This window comes from Panicum virgatum, chromosome 9N (assembly GCF_016808335.1).
Source record: "Panicum virgatum strain AP13 chromosome 9N, P.virgatum_v5, whole genome shotgun sequence".
Taxonomy (NCBI): domain Eukaryota; kingdom Viridiplantae; phylum Streptophyta; class Magnoliopsida; order Poales; family Poaceae; genus Panicum; species Panicum virgatum.
The window spans coordinates 14,554,361-14,571,024 of record NC_053153.1 but is presented as its reverse complement, the minus strand read 5'-3'; the positions used below and the strand labels follow the sequence as shown (position 1 = coordinate 14,571,024).

The following is a 16,664-nucleotide window of genomic DNA, read 5'->3' as shown; positions in this document are numbered from 1 at the left end:
TAGTATTGCCCAATCTACAAATTCGAAACCTAATCACTAGAGCACGCTAGCAAAGGGTCCTTAGGTAGGTAAACACACTATCATGATCATTTTGCCTAGATGGATGCACACTAGCAAGATCAAAACCTAAGCAAGAGCTCACACTACCATGCAAGTTGTCCTAGTCAAGCCACAAGCAATTAAAAGCGAGAATAGCAACAAAAGGAATTAATTGCTTGAAGTAAAAGTAAAGGATACGAGACAAACAGATTTTTTCCCCGTGGTATCGAGGAGTTGACGTTCCCCCCTAATCCACGTTGGAGCACCCACACAAGGGTATAGCTCCCTTGCTTCACCAAGAAGCAAGTGATCACTAAGAATGCTCCTTCTCCATCTCCGGAACGGCGAGCTTCACACCGTGTATAATCGTCTCGTCTTGGGGCTCCCACAACCACCAAGAGCTCTCCAAGAACCTCCCGATCACCAAGACCGGCTAGGTGTCGTCAAACACCAAGAGTAACAAGCTCCTAAGCCTTCACTCGACCTACACTCAGTTGGCCCTAGCTCAAGCACACTTGCTACACTTGCAAAGGATGGATTCTTCAAGGTTGAAGCACAAACAAAATGCTAGATCTTCTCTTGTTTGCTCAAAACACTTTCTTTTCTTCTCAAGGGTGGCCTCAAGTATTCAGGGTGTCAAAGGCAACTGAAATGAGCCATGGGGTGCCCTTATATAGAGTGGAAAGTGTTACATAGCCGTTGGAAGTCCACTGCAGAAAAACCGTGAGCACCGGAAGAACCGATGGGTGTCAGATTTGAGGCGTCGGTTCAACCGGTTTCTCTGTGTCCAAATTGTAGCCGTTGGGGTTCTGACACAGTATCCAGGCTTGCGTCATTGCACCGGTGCATGCTCCGTAGGGGCATCGGTTCAACCGGTGCTGAAAAGGTTCACTGATCAACACAAACAAGCTCTCTGGAACATAGGACGTCTAATGCACCAGTGCTTTGATTCTGAAGCGTCGGTTCAACCGGTGCTGAAGAGAAGTTGAAGTCCACCAAAACATGCTCTCTGGAACATGGTACATCCAATGCACCAGTGCTTATCTTTTGACCATTAGTTCAACCGGTGCTATAGAGTTTTTGACTTGATTCCTGCCTGCATCCAGAGAAGATAGACCGACAGGGCATCGGTCCTTCCGCCAAGCATCGGATGCTCCGACGCTAGGGCACCGGTTCAACTGGTGCTGCTGTTTTTCTTTGTTTTCAGCTGAATTGACTTGGATTCGAATGTAACTTCGATTGTTTATTCTTCCAAGCGTTGTGTTGACTTCTATTGACCATCTTGGGCTGTTTTTGAGCGAGTGTGCATGATTTCTAAGGCCAACTCAATTTTGATCAAGCTACTAACTCATGAACCCCTCTTAATAGTACGGTCAAAAACTAAAAACTATAAACCCTATCTAAATCAAAGTGTCCTTCATCTCCTTGTGACACTTGAGACTAGAAAGATCCTTAATCTTTGAAAAAAAGAGTCCTTGGCACGCATGGTTGTTTCGAATTGAGGGGTCTTTTTTCACATTACATATGAGACTTAACTAATCATTAATATTTCCTTCAAAACATAGGTTAGTCGCATACGATTGTCATTAATCACCGAAATACGTTTAGTTCACATCCCATAAACAAAAAAACGTCACATCGAATGTTTCGACACATGCATGGAGTACTAAATGAAGTCTATTTACAAAACTTTTTACATAGATGGGCTGTAAATCGCGAGACGAATCTAATGAGCCTACTTAATCCATGATTGCAACAGTGATGCTACAGTAACAATCCGCTAATTATTAATTAATTATGAATTAATTAGCATCATTAGATTCGTCTCGCGATTTACAACCCATCTGTGTAAAAAGTTTTGTAAATAGACTTTATTTAGTACTTCAAATTAACAAGATTCCATCCCAAATTTTTTTTGCAAAACATCTAAACACAGGCTTATTTCGTGCATACTGGCGTAGTACGGCACTACAGCTACAGGTACCAGACCGCAGAGTTGATCGGACTAGCAACAATTATTCCCCACTCAACATCACATTGCACCGGCGCAAGGCGTCAACCGGCACCGCCACCTGATGGCCACGGCGGCGCTGACAGCGCCGGCCACCTGCCGCTGTGAAAGAGATGGGTGCAGGAGCAGGACAGACCAGATCCATGCCGCCGCCGCCGGAATTTCTTCCCCATCCCAACGCTCACGTACATCGAGGGTTCCTGGGTCACTGCGGCCGAGCCCCGCCGAAGTACTGCGCGCCCAGCTCGTACTTGTTGGAGGCGGCGGCGGCGGCGGCCGCCGCCGCCGCTGACGACGACGGCGGGGAGCCGTGCTGGTGCGCGCCCTCGTAGACGACGCGGAGGGCCCCGCTGGTGTCTCTCGGGTGCCACTCCACCTTCTTCTTGGCGCCGCACTGCCTGTGCCGGCACCGGAAGTAGCTCCTGCACCATTCAGCCCACGCATCAATTATTAGCAAGAGCGATTACTTGAGCAATTTGCAGGCTTTGACCGTAATAAAGCGACGATTTTTCAGCTGATTGTTCTTCCTGGCGATAAGATCCGGCAGGCGAGCATTGTATGCACAAGGCTACTCATGAATGGCCGTCACATCGATTGAAATATTCAATCATCAAAAGGGTTTGAATTGATGCTGGGAGAGGGATGGACACAGGTCAAAACTCGTTGATTGATAGGATGATTTACACGTGTGGCGGAAATTGAAAAAAAATGATATTATGCATTTTCGAGATTGGATCGATGCCAAAAACGCAAGCATGTTATCAACGATCATCGGAACAAATACCTGATTTTCTGGATGTTCTTGATGAACTTCTGTCCGTACTTCTTCCACTCGTAGCCGTCTTCGGGCATCACCAGCTGGCTGCCGTTGCCGGCCTCTGACGACGCCTCCGCCGCCGCCACCTCCACAGCCTCCGCCTCCTTCTCTTGATTTCTGTCTCCTGCGCTCCCTCTGCATGCACAATTACAGTAGTTTTTGTGTCAAGAACATTAGCATTTAGCAACACACATAACAACCTGTAGCATATCTCTCTGCTGGGTGCTTATTTAGCTTCTACAATAATTATGCAAAAGTTGATCGAAATAGCAGGATCAGCTGATCTGCTTATATAACAATTACTACTGGTAACAAATTAAATATGTGCATAAATCTAATAAGCCATACATATACCATGAACCTGTACATCTGTTCTGAACGATACCTCCATGTTGCTACATCAAAATTTGAAAAACCAATGGCGAACCATGCATGAGAACTAAAGCCATGATAAGTTGCCAACCCCAAAAACCGAGTTTGATGTAACGCAAACATCAAAACAACGCAGAGAGAAGAAGGTGAACAAAAACATTCAAACCAGCCAAATTGATTCATTCCAAGAAGCGAGCGAGCGCGCGCGAGAGAGCGAGAGCGAGAGAGAGAGAGAGACATTGCGTTGGGCTGTGAGCTTGATGATGATGCCATGGACGCCGGTCGCAGTACGTCTACGTCCTGTCCTCTGCTATTCCCATGTTATCGAGAGAGGGGAGTATTGACGAAGCTCATTGGGTGTTATATTTATTATCAAGGATTCAAGGTTTAGTCAATCGTATGGAAGCTTCTCAGATGCGACGCTAACGTCGTCAATATGAAGCATGAGCAAATTTTTGGGTTCACATGCTGTCCTACCCAACTTCGCACTAGTTTCTTGGACTGAATAAAGGGCCTAAAATTTAACAATTTTCAAGCGACTGGTTGAAAAAAAACATTTGAAACATCGAAGGACAATGTTTATGTACATTTTTTCTTATGATTTGTATTCATGAGCTAGCTGAAGATGATGTAAAATTTGGTTGCGTGCAGTTATAAAAGTAGGAAACTTTTTTATTTTCTAAAAAAAATCAACAAGGAGCTACCGATGGCCATTACTCCCTCCACTGACTGATAACTTGTTTTAGGTTAGATGCAGACTATGTAGTTAACCACTTATTCTTTGCTTATAAAATCACTTTTGTGTATTGAGTTTTGATATTTTAAATGACATGATGAGAAGATTTACCATAAGAAGAAACCTTACAAATTATACATTTGCTATGTTTTGTAAATATACTGCAAAAAGAATATTAGTAATAGTTAGTTGTGTTTTAGAGACCACCATGTCCTCTAAATTTTTACCTTGTTAGATAGTAACGTGATGATTTCACAGCAGCAAGCTTGTAACGGCACTCTGCCATGAATTCGCCCTGCTAGTAACGGCGCTCGTGTACCCATAAGCGGCCGTTAGTGGGCCCCGCATGATCAGCATCAGAGGCGTGTTGCCGGGGACACGACCGACGTCACTTGTGTTACGTCAGCACCCGTTCTCTGGTTGCACGGTAATTTTTCCAAGAAGCTGTGCCTCTTCACTTTTGCCTTCACCCTTCAGCTCGCTTTTGCTAAGTATTGGGTGTATTAGCGTATCAACCGTGCTCCTGCAGAGACTAATTAAAATTAATATAAAAAACTTATAGCTAATAACTATAGTTATCTATCTCACGCCCTCTTTCATTTTTTATAAGACTCAAACACATATCATGATTCAAACTTTACAATCTTTGACCAATAATTTGACTATTATTTTTTTATTTTTACAGTGCAGAGTTTATATGTAATCAAATGTGTTTTATCATAAGTATAAATTTATAACCATAAATAATATAATATATGATAAATGAATGGTCAAAGCGAAGGTAGGTAGAAGGAGAGAGTATTGTAACATATACTCTAAAATACATATTTATCATTATTTAGTTGCAATAGATTTCATTTTGCATCACACCTCCATATGTATTTGATATATATTTAATTGAGTTATTTTGTAACAAATATTATGATTAGAGTTGTCGGATTGATGGTAGGATATTTCTGATTTTTGTGAGAATTTCTAGAGTTTGTTTAGAATGTCCCTAGGATCCTCGGTGGCTTCACGTAGAGGCTTCAAAAAGGAGTGTTCAATTAGTAATAGTAAGATCCTTTTACTCATCGATGGTTAATGGGATTCACTTCATTTTCCATGCATATCCACTCGAATGTGAATGTCCGTACATAGTTTGTTCAATCTTTAATGTAGTCCTTCTCTCTTGCATAATATGCTAAGTTAAAATAAATCATGATGCATAAAGTACTTGTGACTTGTGAGAGTGATTAGTCATACATGGCACTGAATCATAAAGGATACAACTGAATCCTTCTTGGAACCACACCTGACTGAGAAATTTCCAATATATTTGTTGCTCAGGAGAGGCATCCAGATCATATGAGGGAGAAATATATGGTGAAAAGAATTAAAACAATATCTCAGTTTTTCAAATTTTTAGTACCCTCGCTCAGCATAACATAGGGTCTGCCTGCCCTGGCACTCCCTTTATTCAAGAAATATCATTTTGCCAACAAAAAAGTCACCAAACTTTATTATAAAAAAGAAATCAATTTAGCAACTAATATCTTTGTGATATGTTGAAATCGAGCATCTGAAAATGATATGCGTGAGTGTACTTTTCCGCGCAGTTACATTTTTATCAGGTTCCATCTGTGATCAATTCGTTGGCCACGTCGTTAATGTTGAAAATTAAACAACTACAGTTCTTTATGACAAAAAGGGATCAACCAGAAATAATATCGCTAAATCGCTGGTCTTAAATTTCGAGTTAATGTGGACATGCACGTAGGTCAAATCTTGTACATGATCGCAGAACAAGTAAAGCTTACACCTACCATTCCAAGTGTGGATCATCGGACTGTGGAGGTTTGAAAGTACGGATGCACGTGTTGTTTGATCCAAGTTTCAGTTTTTGATGAAAACTGACCATTCTGCTTACAACTAATTAAGAAAAGAATCAAGGCTGGTACAGTTGTTGCACCATTTTTATTTGACCACAGAGAGAGAAAAAAACTCCTTTTGACAGTGGATGGCAAACCATATACTACTACTAACGTTTTGGCACTAGCTACCACACACATTGGTGGGTATTAGCATGCATGAGAAAGAGGCCCCATCATACGATCACTTGATGCATGTTGGTGCAACTAGCATCCAACCGTGATCCATGTGTTGTCTAGTTTATGGCCGTGCGGGACTCGTTAATTGGTCTCCTGCCAAGACACCAATGCCAACACGGGACGACGCCACTGCAAGCGACCACACGCATCTTTTCGCTACGAGATCGACGTCAAAGAATAGTCTGTAGGAGGGAGAAAAAACTGCCGCGCGCAGCAGTAATCCATTCCTGCCAAACATTCGGAGACAGGTGACTAGGTGAGCATATGCCTGATGGGCGGCTGCTGCCTCATCAGGGCACACGTATGGCCGCTGACTCCTCGCGTGGAAAGCTGCGATGCCGCCGGGTCGCCTCTCGCTTTCGCGAGACGATGAGTCGCAGGATTCTTAAATAATTCTGATCAGAATAGTAGCAGAAAGCGAGTGAGATAACACTGGGTAGGATTCGATGGATATCGAGCACGATGAGACTAGTAGTGGTCGTCGTCCTCGTCGCGTCCGCGTCCGTTTCTGGGCTGCTGCTTGCTTCCAAATTCCAAGCAGTCGTCGTCGTGGTGGTGGTGGTAGTGCTGCCCTGCTACCTGCTAGCCCCGCGCGCGCGGACAGGACGGCTTCCGCATTGCCGCGCGCGCCACCGGCAGACTCTGCTTGCTGCTGCTGCTTCTCCATCGACCACGCCGGCGTTGAGCAGGCGGAGTCTTTGGGCAATCACCGTACCTTTGGATTCGTTTGGTTGGATCATCTGGATTCTGGAACCGGCGAAAAGGAGGAGACGGCGTCTGTCCAGGGGCGGTCAGCGTGTGCGAGTCTTTTGTTGAGATGCCCGTGGGGCTAGGACCTTGTGATGAGTGATTGAACAACACAGTGTGCGTGTGACGTTTCTCTTGGTTGGTGTCGATGCAGGTGATAGGTGGAGACTGAACATGCGGCGACGTGTGAAGAATGAAGATATGATGCCACGCCGATGGACTGAGAGCGGTGAAGGGTGGATCAAGACTTGCGTTCGAGGGATTTGAGATCGTGCGGTGTATGTCTACTGTACCTGACGACACAGCGAGAGAACGTTGGTGGACGGTTTCTTGGTTAAGCCACAAAACCAAGATCCCGGACGTTCGTTGCGGCGGACGTGGCTGAAGACGGGGACAATTGTCGATCGCGAGAAGATTCCGGATCGTCGTGCGGCGAGATCACGGGACGCCATGGTGCTAGATGGAAGGATCGCGGACATCGAGATTGTTTGCCGTGGAGGATGATATTGAGTGATACGCGCCGATTACGTTAATTTGATTTACGTAATGGCAAATTTGTAATTTAGGTAGTGCCACCCTATGGGTTATAAATATGTGGCACCTAGGATTGAGGGGTATGCGTTTTTAGGGTTTTTGGGCGTTTGCTACAGTAGCCGCCGTGAACAGTTCCGCGCTACAGTAGCCGCCGTGAACAGTGCCGCGCTACAGTAGCCGCCTCCCTGAAGCTCTTCTTGCGTGCACTCCTCTCTCCAGTCTAGCCTAGGGTTTAATTCCTAGTGAGGGATTTTTGTTGATCTCTCTAATCAAGAGAGGGAGGACGATCGGGCGGAGGCTAGATGCAATTTTGTAAGAACAAGTACTTGGTTTAATACTTTATCATTAAGTATTGTTCTTCGTTTCATTGCATCGTGCTTATTTGTTCTTCGTCAGGTTTATCGTCGGTTTCAATCTAGGTTTTCTTGATCCGCATTTTATACTTAATTTCCTTGCATAATATTTTGAGAATAGATTTCTAGTGATCTTGTGAACCTATGTTTCGAGTTTCCTCGCGTTTGGATCTAATTTGCTAAAGTTCTTGAAATTTGGGAGTTTGATCTGTTTGCTTCCGTGCGAAATTATTTTGAGTTGCTCCCATTCACCCCCCCTCTGGTCGCATTTTCCGGTCCTACATTTGTGTTGCTGCCATGGGCCGTGCTTGGTCCTAACGTAACGCGTCGTGCCGCGTGCCGACATGAAGCGGCGGCCGGCCGGAATCCGATCCGTTGGCGTTGGCCCCGCCCAACCGCCCGAAATTCCACCAGTTTGGGCAGACAGATCTGTGTGCCACGAGTAGAAGGTGTTCTGTTCTACGTTCGCTAGCTGTTGTTGGGTTTTCACTTTTCACTTTTCAACCATCTACCATTTGCAACTTTCAGCATTATTTCCAGTAGTTTTTTCGTATCTTGCGGCGTATCTATATATGTATCGTGACAATCAGATGGAGATGAACGTACAGGGTTCTTCTGTTCATATATGGATGCACCGTTCAACTCGCATATCAATCGCGAAAAAATGGCAGCAGCTATGCTAGCAATCGTGCCAAACGTCTCAGAGACAGCTGCATGGGCAAAGCCCGATCGATGCTCGCCTGGTGAATACTATAGCACTAGTAGCCTGATCGATCCGGTAAGGAAATTAATTGAAAGAAAGCGAGTGAACTGACAGCAGCGATCATGATCACCGTCGGCGACTGGTACAAGCTAGTAGCGGGTCGCGTACTCGCGTCCGTCCCTGAAGAGCACGTAGCTTTCGCCTTTCTCCCGGGCACCCGGCACTCGTCGTCGCCCTGCCGGCCCCCAGAACGGATCGATGGAGCTACTCGCTCCGTTCCAAATTACAAGTTATTCTAAGAATTTTGGAGAGTCAAATCATATCAAAGTTTGACTAAAATTATAGATAGAAACACAAAGATTTATGACATCAAATATGTATATTATGAAAATATAACTAACTAAAAATCTAATGATACTTAACTGGTACCGTAAATATTATTATATTGTTGTATAAATTCGGTCAAATTTGAAAAAATTGACTCTCCAAAATTCTTGGAATGACTTATAATTTGAAACGGAGGGAGTAGCTGCTTCTGCGTTGCTGCCACCGTGGACGACCTTGCTGCTGCAGGAGCGACAAGATCGAATGCCAGTGCCACGGAAGTTTCCTATCGACCATCGTGCTCGTGCCGCTGGTGGTCTCGCTCCTTGCAGCCAGGGATTCGGTGAGAAAACGGGACAGAATCACAGCTGAAATGTCCCTGGGTTTCCTGGTGGCGGACCAGCCAGTCAGCGTCCGAGTCGTCTGTGTTCCTCCCCTGTCGCAACGCTTGCCGACATGAGCCGAAGCTGGTATCCAGTTCGATGTCCGGCGCAATTGCACCTGACTTCAGTTTCGGCACGTTTATGTTGTGCAGCCGTATGGGCCGGGATGTATAGCGGCTAGGTGCACGGCGTTTTCTTGGTAGTACTCGTAGCTTGTAGTATTATATTGTGAAGTAGTAAGCTCCGTCCTAAAAAAAGTTAATATTGTCGGAATTGACACGGTAACAAGAGGAAGGGTAAATGATGAAACTGCCCCTACGAAACATCTCGCGTGTCCAACTGTAGCAGTGCTGTAGGTGGTGCCTTCACAGTTCTCTGCTGCCTGCTGCTACTCCTATACGAATCATGTGCTGTTTGCTCCTTTATTTTGGGAAAACTTTTGAATCGCAAACGGGTATTATTTTGGGACGGAGGGAGTAGCCAGCTAGCTAGTATTTCCAGTGTTTTACTACAGGAAAAGTTTCATCTACATCTTTGAACTATCATAAAAGTTCAATTTTCAATCTTCAACTACAAAACCGGATAACAGAGGCAGTCCAAATGTCGAAACCGAGCAAATTTAGCCTTTAGGGTAGTTTCGAAGGTGGTTTTGTATTTTTTTTAAAAAAATAAGATTTAAAAAATCAAAACTAATTCATTTAAAATGAGTACCAAATTTTCTCTTAAAAATTAACCTATTTATTATTGCTCTATTTGAATCTTAGTTATTCGAAAATAATAGGCACAACAACAAGCTACCAAATATTATGAACATAAAAAAATTAAATCTGAATAATTGACAAGTATCTTGCCAATAGATAGGTTACATTTTTAGAAATCTTTTAATACCCATTTCATATTTTTTGTAACTTAAAATTAATTACTTATGAATTTTTAGTTTAAATTTGAATATTTTTAATTCTCACAAAATGGAAAACCGCCTTTGAAACTACTTTGATGGGCCAAATTTGTGCAGTTCCAACAATTGGATGGCCCTTTTATGATTCGGTTTCGTAGTCGAAGGTTGCAAATCGGACTTTTGTGATAGTTTAAGATGTAAACCAGACTTTTCCCTTTACTGCGTAATAGTGCACGAGCGCTCGTGCAGCTTTGAGTAAACTAAACAAGTTTTCGTTCAACGTTTTGTCGAAATTGTAGAGAATTCATCAAGCGGAGCAGATGAATCTGTTTCCAGTCAAGGAAAATGCGACAAATGCCGACTTTGTTCAGTTACTGTGGGGTGAAAACCTGTGGATGAGGATATATCGGGCACTATTACTAGCAAAGCATAATCATGCTTTAAGTTCTGCCAATAATAATTCTTTTTCCAAAAAAATCATTTCAATCTTTTGGAAGAAGTTGGATGTGAAAGCCGTCTGGAAATCGCAGCCCTGGGTAGAACACCATGGTACCTCCACTGATGGCTTTCCATCTGTTCATGTCAACACAACATTAACTTGCCTTATAGTTCAAAATTTCCCTAATCTTACATTACATGTTCTTTGAAATAAAAGTATAGTGGTACCTGTACTTGGTGAGTAAGCAGTGGAGGAAGATAGCCATTTGCAGCTTGGCAAAGTCAGCACCCACACATTGCCGCACACCGCCTCCAAAGGCCATGAAATCCTTGGAGCCTCCAACCGGCTCAGGAGTACCCTACACACATCCATTAGTGACAGTGACACTAACTCCCATTTGTAACTCTTGAATTTTGATGTGAGATTCAACTATCTCTATCTTTTTTTTTTTTTTTGCCCGAGGGCATGTGAGTTTCGAGTTTTGCGTACCTTCCATCTCCACGGATTGAATACTGAAGGATCCTCGTAAACCTTGGGATTCAGGCGAGCTGCAGATGGACAGATCATGATCTTTGATCCTTGTGGTATAGTGTAACCTGCACGCATATATAAGTTCAAAGTAAGCACACATATCCCTGGATAGATAAGCATAATATGTGGAAATTTTAGCTCTCTGTTTCGTACTGAAGAACATGGTGACAAAGAAAAGATGCATACCCTTTATCTGCACATCCTGTTTTGCTTTTCGGAACACTACCAGAGCGATATTTGCCAGCCTAAGAGCTTCGTGTATGACCTGAATACGTGATGCAGAGAGCAGATCAATGCACATGAAGTTCTATTCTGACAGTGCTGTGATCCAACGAATGAAATAGTGTCCAATACATGAGATGTGAATGTCATGGACTTGTACTCCTCCCAGGTGATTTCAGAATCTGGATCCGCCCTTCTTATCTGAATGCTTTCGTGCTCCTCCTGAAAACATCGATCACCACATCAAAGATAGATCTTGTGGCCATTTATTTTGGTGTTCTGGACGACTGCTAGGCATACATGTTGCGATGCTAGGCATAATGAGCATCGTTTCACATTCACTTACTGCTAGTTCCTGCAGGGTTTTGGGGTTGTCCGTGAGAAACTTGAGGATCGCGGTCAGCCCAATCGACGTGGTCTCGTGGCTAGCAAAGAGCATCAAGAAGAGCAGATCCAGCGCGATGCTCTCGCTCATTTCAGAGCCCGGCCTGTCCATCTCGTCGATCACAACGTCGAAGAAGTCCACCGCCTCGCGCTCCGCCGCGTTCCTGCGCTCGCCGAGCTGCTGCTCCAGCATCTTCATGACCTTCTTGCGTCCCTGAAGAGAGAGATCAGGCAAGATCGATGATTTCCACTGGTAGAAGGCCAGGCGGCAGACACATTGGTAGAGAGTTGTCTGCACATATATGGCTGCATGCTTGGTTTCACCTGCATGCACTTGTAGAAGGCTGTGCCGGGAACGCAGAGCGAGAAGGACAGGAGGCCCCTGGTGCACGCGTCGAAGCACTTCCACAGGCTTCCCTGCGACGCCGCGTCGTCGTGGCTGATCAGCTTCCTCGCCGTGACGCCAAATATCATCTGAAGGAAGCATGCATGGAGACTGTCTGATCAGCACCAGACTACAGATCGAAGAGACCACCGGCGCCGGCGGCGACTCGACGGAGAGAGGCGGCAGAGATAAACACAGTACATGTACATACCCTGGAGGTGGCCGTCCTGACCTCGACGTCCGGGCGGTCGAGCCAGGAGCGCAGCTCGGCGCGCGCTTCGCTGCACGTCGCGGAGCAGGACCAGGCGGAGGCTCTCGAGGCCGAAGAGGCGGAGCACGAGGCCCCGGATGGGGCGGTGGAGCGGGCCCAGCGCCGTGATGACGTTGTGGGCGCCCAAGACGCGCATGAAGGAGGACGGGTACCAGATCTGGAAGGTGCGCTCCTCCTGCTGCAGCAAGTTGTAACAAACATGACATCATTTATGTCATTTCGAGTGATTTTGGTGATCAAATGACAACACAATTAATGGGACTAATGGTATTGTTAAGTAAACATTTATATATCCGGGGATGAAGTAAAAAGGCCATGCAAAACAAAACACGAAGAAAGAACTCAAAGAAACGTTGAATTGGACGAGTTCTACTGAAATCAGTAGCACCGGAAGAACCGATGCTATAGGCATCGGTGCATCCGATGGTTGTCGGATGATCCGACGGCCTGGCTATTGGCACAAGTCTGTGCGCCTCTGGAGATCATGTAAAGATCAAGTGAAGCACCGGTTGAACCGACGGCTTCAAGATAGACATCGGTGCATTCAACGTAACATATTCCAGAGACGATGTCAAGCGCGCAGGAGCCAAGTCTTCAGCACCGGTTGAACCGGCGAGGCATCGGAGCATAGCATCGGTGCATTGACGTCAGCAGAAGAGGGAGGCCCAACGGCTAGTCCAGTTGCTGTGTGTGACCGGTTGAACCGACGCCCTAAGCATCGGTCTAACCGATGGTCCCTAGAGTCGCTGCAACTGTGTCAGTGAAGCCAACGGCTACTTCAGTTGCTTAGAGTGGCCGGATGAACCGACGTCATCCCTAGTAGAAGCATCGGTTCATCCGATGGTACGCAGATTTCTGCTGACCGTTGGTTCCACGACTTGGAGGCCTATATATATGGCATCCCCCGACCATTTGAAACTTGATGGAGTTGCTGAAAGTCACACACACCCAAGATCGTCTCCAGGCCATACAAGAGCTCATTGATCATATTCTTAGCCTTTAGCACTAGCCTTGTAAAGTGTGAGTGCTAGATTAGCTTTTAGTGAGTGAGATTGCAAGGCCTTAAACTTTTGTGCTGTGGTTCTTTAGTGAACCAAAAGAAGAGCTTGGTGCGCCGGCTCTTTGGAGCTGTGAAGCTCGCCGGCAACGTCATCGACCCTCCGATTTGGTGTGGAGCGGCGACGACATTTTGTGCGGGGGACGTGGAGACCCCATCTTTTGTGGAGAAGCTCCTTAGTGGAACCCGGGGCCAAGGTGACTGTGATTGTGTTCACGGAAGAGACTTGGTGGCCGAGTAGCAATACTCTTAGTGAGTGCTACAACAACGTAGATGTAGGTGTGCTTTTGTGGCTAACCGAACCACGTGATAAACACCCGCGTCAAGAGTTTGCTATCTCATATCCTGTTCATTAAGTTTCCGTATTTCATACTAGGAATTTGTATGCCTTTACTTTCATAAAATAATTTATTGATAGGAAATGCTATAGATTGCTAAACTCTTCTGAGATAGGGATTTCACACTAAAACAACCATAGTTGCATATTTTGATAGCTTGTTTTAGTTTAAATTTTGTACAAACTAGTTGAATCTATAAATTTATGTTTTTTTAAGTGTTTAATTCACCAACTCTCCCTCTTAGACTAGAGCACCCGATCCTTGCACAGCGCGCTCAACTCCGGGTCGAGGGACACGATCAGGTCGTTGCCGACGAGCCTCGTCCGGAAGATCGGCCCGTACCTGCAAAGGATGCGCCGCCTGAATTGCATGAGAGACCTGGTGGCGAGAAATCAAATCTATCGAAAGGCAGTGGCGAGACTGTGACTTTTGTATTCTGAAAAAAGAACAAGGACACTCCTCCAAGGAGTGAGCTGCGTGCGTTACCTCTCCAACCGCCGCTTGAAGAAGGGCAGCAGCTCCAGGGTCGGGGACGCCGCGAAGAACTCGAGGGTCTCCCCGACGAGCGGCAGGCCCCTTGATCCCGGCGGCAGCCTCGGTTGGCACGCCCCGCCGTCCCTCCACCCGAACGCCAAGCGGAGCAGCAAGGTTGCTAGCGCTAAAGCCACAAGCAGAGCAGCTAGAGCTAGGTGATCCATAGCCATTTCTAGCTGACCTGCATGTACTTGGTTCTCTTTCGTCCTTTCGTACGCACACCCAGCTACTTTGCCACACGAATGTCCGTACAGTGGCAGCCCTATTTAAGCTGAGTCTTGGTTGAAGGAAGAAGGCAAAAATTATAAATAAAACGGAGGCTTCTGTATCTTCGAGGAAGATTGGTGGCGGCTGTCTTGATGGTCGCGGTGTGGAATATCTGGAATGAAAGGAAATGAAGAAATTTCGACAACAAGATCCTGCAGCCGGTTCATGGGCTTAAATGAATGAGCAGCGCGCCTATCTTTTGTTTTTAGAGCATGGTTAATAACCTTACTATTACTAATTGGGGGACTCATTTGAAGACTCCACATGAAACCATCTAGAATTTTATGTGGACACTCTAAAAAACTAAAGAAACCCTATAAATTCTCACAAAAATCAAAAATATCTAGCCATCAATCTAACAAATATAATTATAATAGCTATCAGATCTGTTATTTTTCCTTATAAATTACCCACATCTGCCATTATGAAAATAGACTAAAGTAACCCCTAAATATGTATCTAAATTACGCACCTCTGCCATTATAAAAAAACCTAAAGTAACCCTCTAATCTTCATGTAAATTACCCACCTATGTCATTATAATATAAATAACCCCCTTAATTTTTATATAAATTATCCAATTACATCATTATCAGAAGTTAAATTACTCCTAAATCTGAATCTAAATTATATGATTATAATAGAATATTAAAGTGCACCAATATAAAATTTTAAATTACTATTTCTATCATTTCTAATATTATTGTTTGTATGAAAATACTACTCATGATATTTGTCACCATGTATTCATGTATGGTGGAAGAGATAAGACTACTAATTCAAAAAGTTCAACAAAATATATGTCGAATAAATTTGGAGGTGTGATGCAAAATGAAATATATCGTAACTAGATAATGATAAATATATTTTAGAGTATATGTTAGAATATTTAATTAATGAAAAAGAGCATAATTATAATTATTGATCCCATTCTTATATTAATTTTAATTAATCTGCCCGGGAGCACGAGTCGATAGGCTAGTCCGGCTAGTAGCCGGTAAGCCATATCATCTATAGCCAGCTATTTAGCTTGCTAATATTATGGGTTAGCTGTTTAACTAACCGTAAATGGTTAATTTTTAATATTTCCATCTCACTTGTATTCCGACTACCGGTATTATGCCTTCTCGCTAGTATGCAGGCTGGAAGAGTAACTTTTTTCTCGTATCCTCTGCATCAGCCCAGCGAGACTCTCTCCAACTTGGCCCCTTCTTCTGTTGACGTGTACTGCTTGCGATCGGCTCATACTACTCGTTACTACTACTGCTCTTGCTCTTGCTCTTGCTCTTGCTCATACTCGTTACTCTCTCCAACTTGTCTTTGCAGGCCATGCATGTACAGCGTCGGATTTGTCTGTAGTATATGGGTCTTAAATTCAGCCCTCTGAAGTAGCAACGCCGGCCAGTTGGTGAGGCCTGTCTGGATACCAGTCAAACTTTGCTACACCGCAACTTAAACGTTCACAGCTTTTTAGGTGTGTGTTCGGCTCACTTTATATGCGAGAATGTTCAAACTTTGATTACTCTTTTTCTTTACTCCAATCTCCTTAATAAGTACTAGTGTTTAAAATCTAGAAAAGTTTTAGACGGCAAAGCGTACTTCCTTCGTGTCGTAAAGAAAGTCATTTTCAGTTTGTCTCAAATCAAACAATTTATAACTTTAACTATATAGATAGATTCTTTTAGATTGAGTTTGAAAAAATAAAAGCGAGGTAAGTAGATTCATCTTGGAATGTAGTTTCGCAAAAGTATATATTAACTATATTTTATAATTTTTATAGTAAAAATATAGTGGTCAAAGCTGTTTCTGAAGATCATGTCGATGTCTGAAACGACTTTCTTTGAAATACTGAGAGAGTACGCAGACATTGTGGTGAGTTTCTTCGGACTTGGGAAGGAGAATTGGAGTTAGGATGTGTTTCTAAGGCATAGAAATGGATTATTGGGAGGTTATTTGCCGGCACGAAGGAGATGTGATGGAGTAAGAAGTAAGGATAAATACACTAATGCCGTCTAATTGGTGGTATCGTGCAATGATACGTTATCTTAGGGTGGAGCGTTGCTATTTGTGGATGCCGTGGAGGACAGTTACATCAGTCTCAGACAAGTCTAAGTGCAGGTGTTATGAAAGTGTCATAAGTATTTAAAGCTATGACATCAGTAAAAATGCATACTTGGCAGGGTAACTAAGAGGAGAGAAATAGAAACCGGGTCATGGTAATGACACTCT

General features: G+C 44.2%; 1 protein-coding gene and 1 pseudogene across 1 annotated transcript; both read right to left on the bottom strand.

Moving 5' to 3' along the window:
• Positions 1-1,873: 1,873 nt before the first annotated feature.
• Positions 1,874-4,365, bottom strand: LOC120687749 (probable WRKY transcription factor 2). Its single transcript, XM_039969778.1, has 3 exons — positions 3,478-4,365; positions 2,835-3,002; positions 1,874-2,472 (listed from the first exon to the last, which is right to left on the bottom strand). The coding sequence occupies exons 1-3, from the start codon at positions 3,510-3,512 to the stop codon at positions 2,256-2,258; spliced, it is 420 nt and encodes a 139-aa protein (XP_039825712.1). The 5' UTR covers positions 3,513-4,365; the 3' UTR covers positions 1,874-2,255.
• Positions 4,366-10,276: 5,911 nt separating this feature from the next.
• On the bottom strand, positions 10,277-14,465 carry LOC120693383 (annotated as a pseudogene).
• Positions 14,466-16,664: the final 2,199 nt, after the last annotated feature.

What these genes read in the sequence shown, in the direction of transcription:
- LOC120687749 (XM_039969778.1), bottom strand. Translation starts at nt 3,512, where the DNA reads ATGGCATCATCATCAAGCTCACAGCCCAACGCAAT. An exon ending in AGCTCACAGCCCAACGCAAT is followed by an intron (nt 3,003 to 3,477) that starts GTCTCTCTCTCT and finishes TTGTGCATGCAG; the next exon opens with AGGGAGCGCAGGAGACAGAA. An exon ending in AAGAACATCCAGAAAATCAG is followed by an intron (nt 2,473 to 2,834) that starts GTATTTGTTCCG and finishes TGAATGGTGCAG; the next exon opens with GAGCTACTTCCGGTGCCGGC.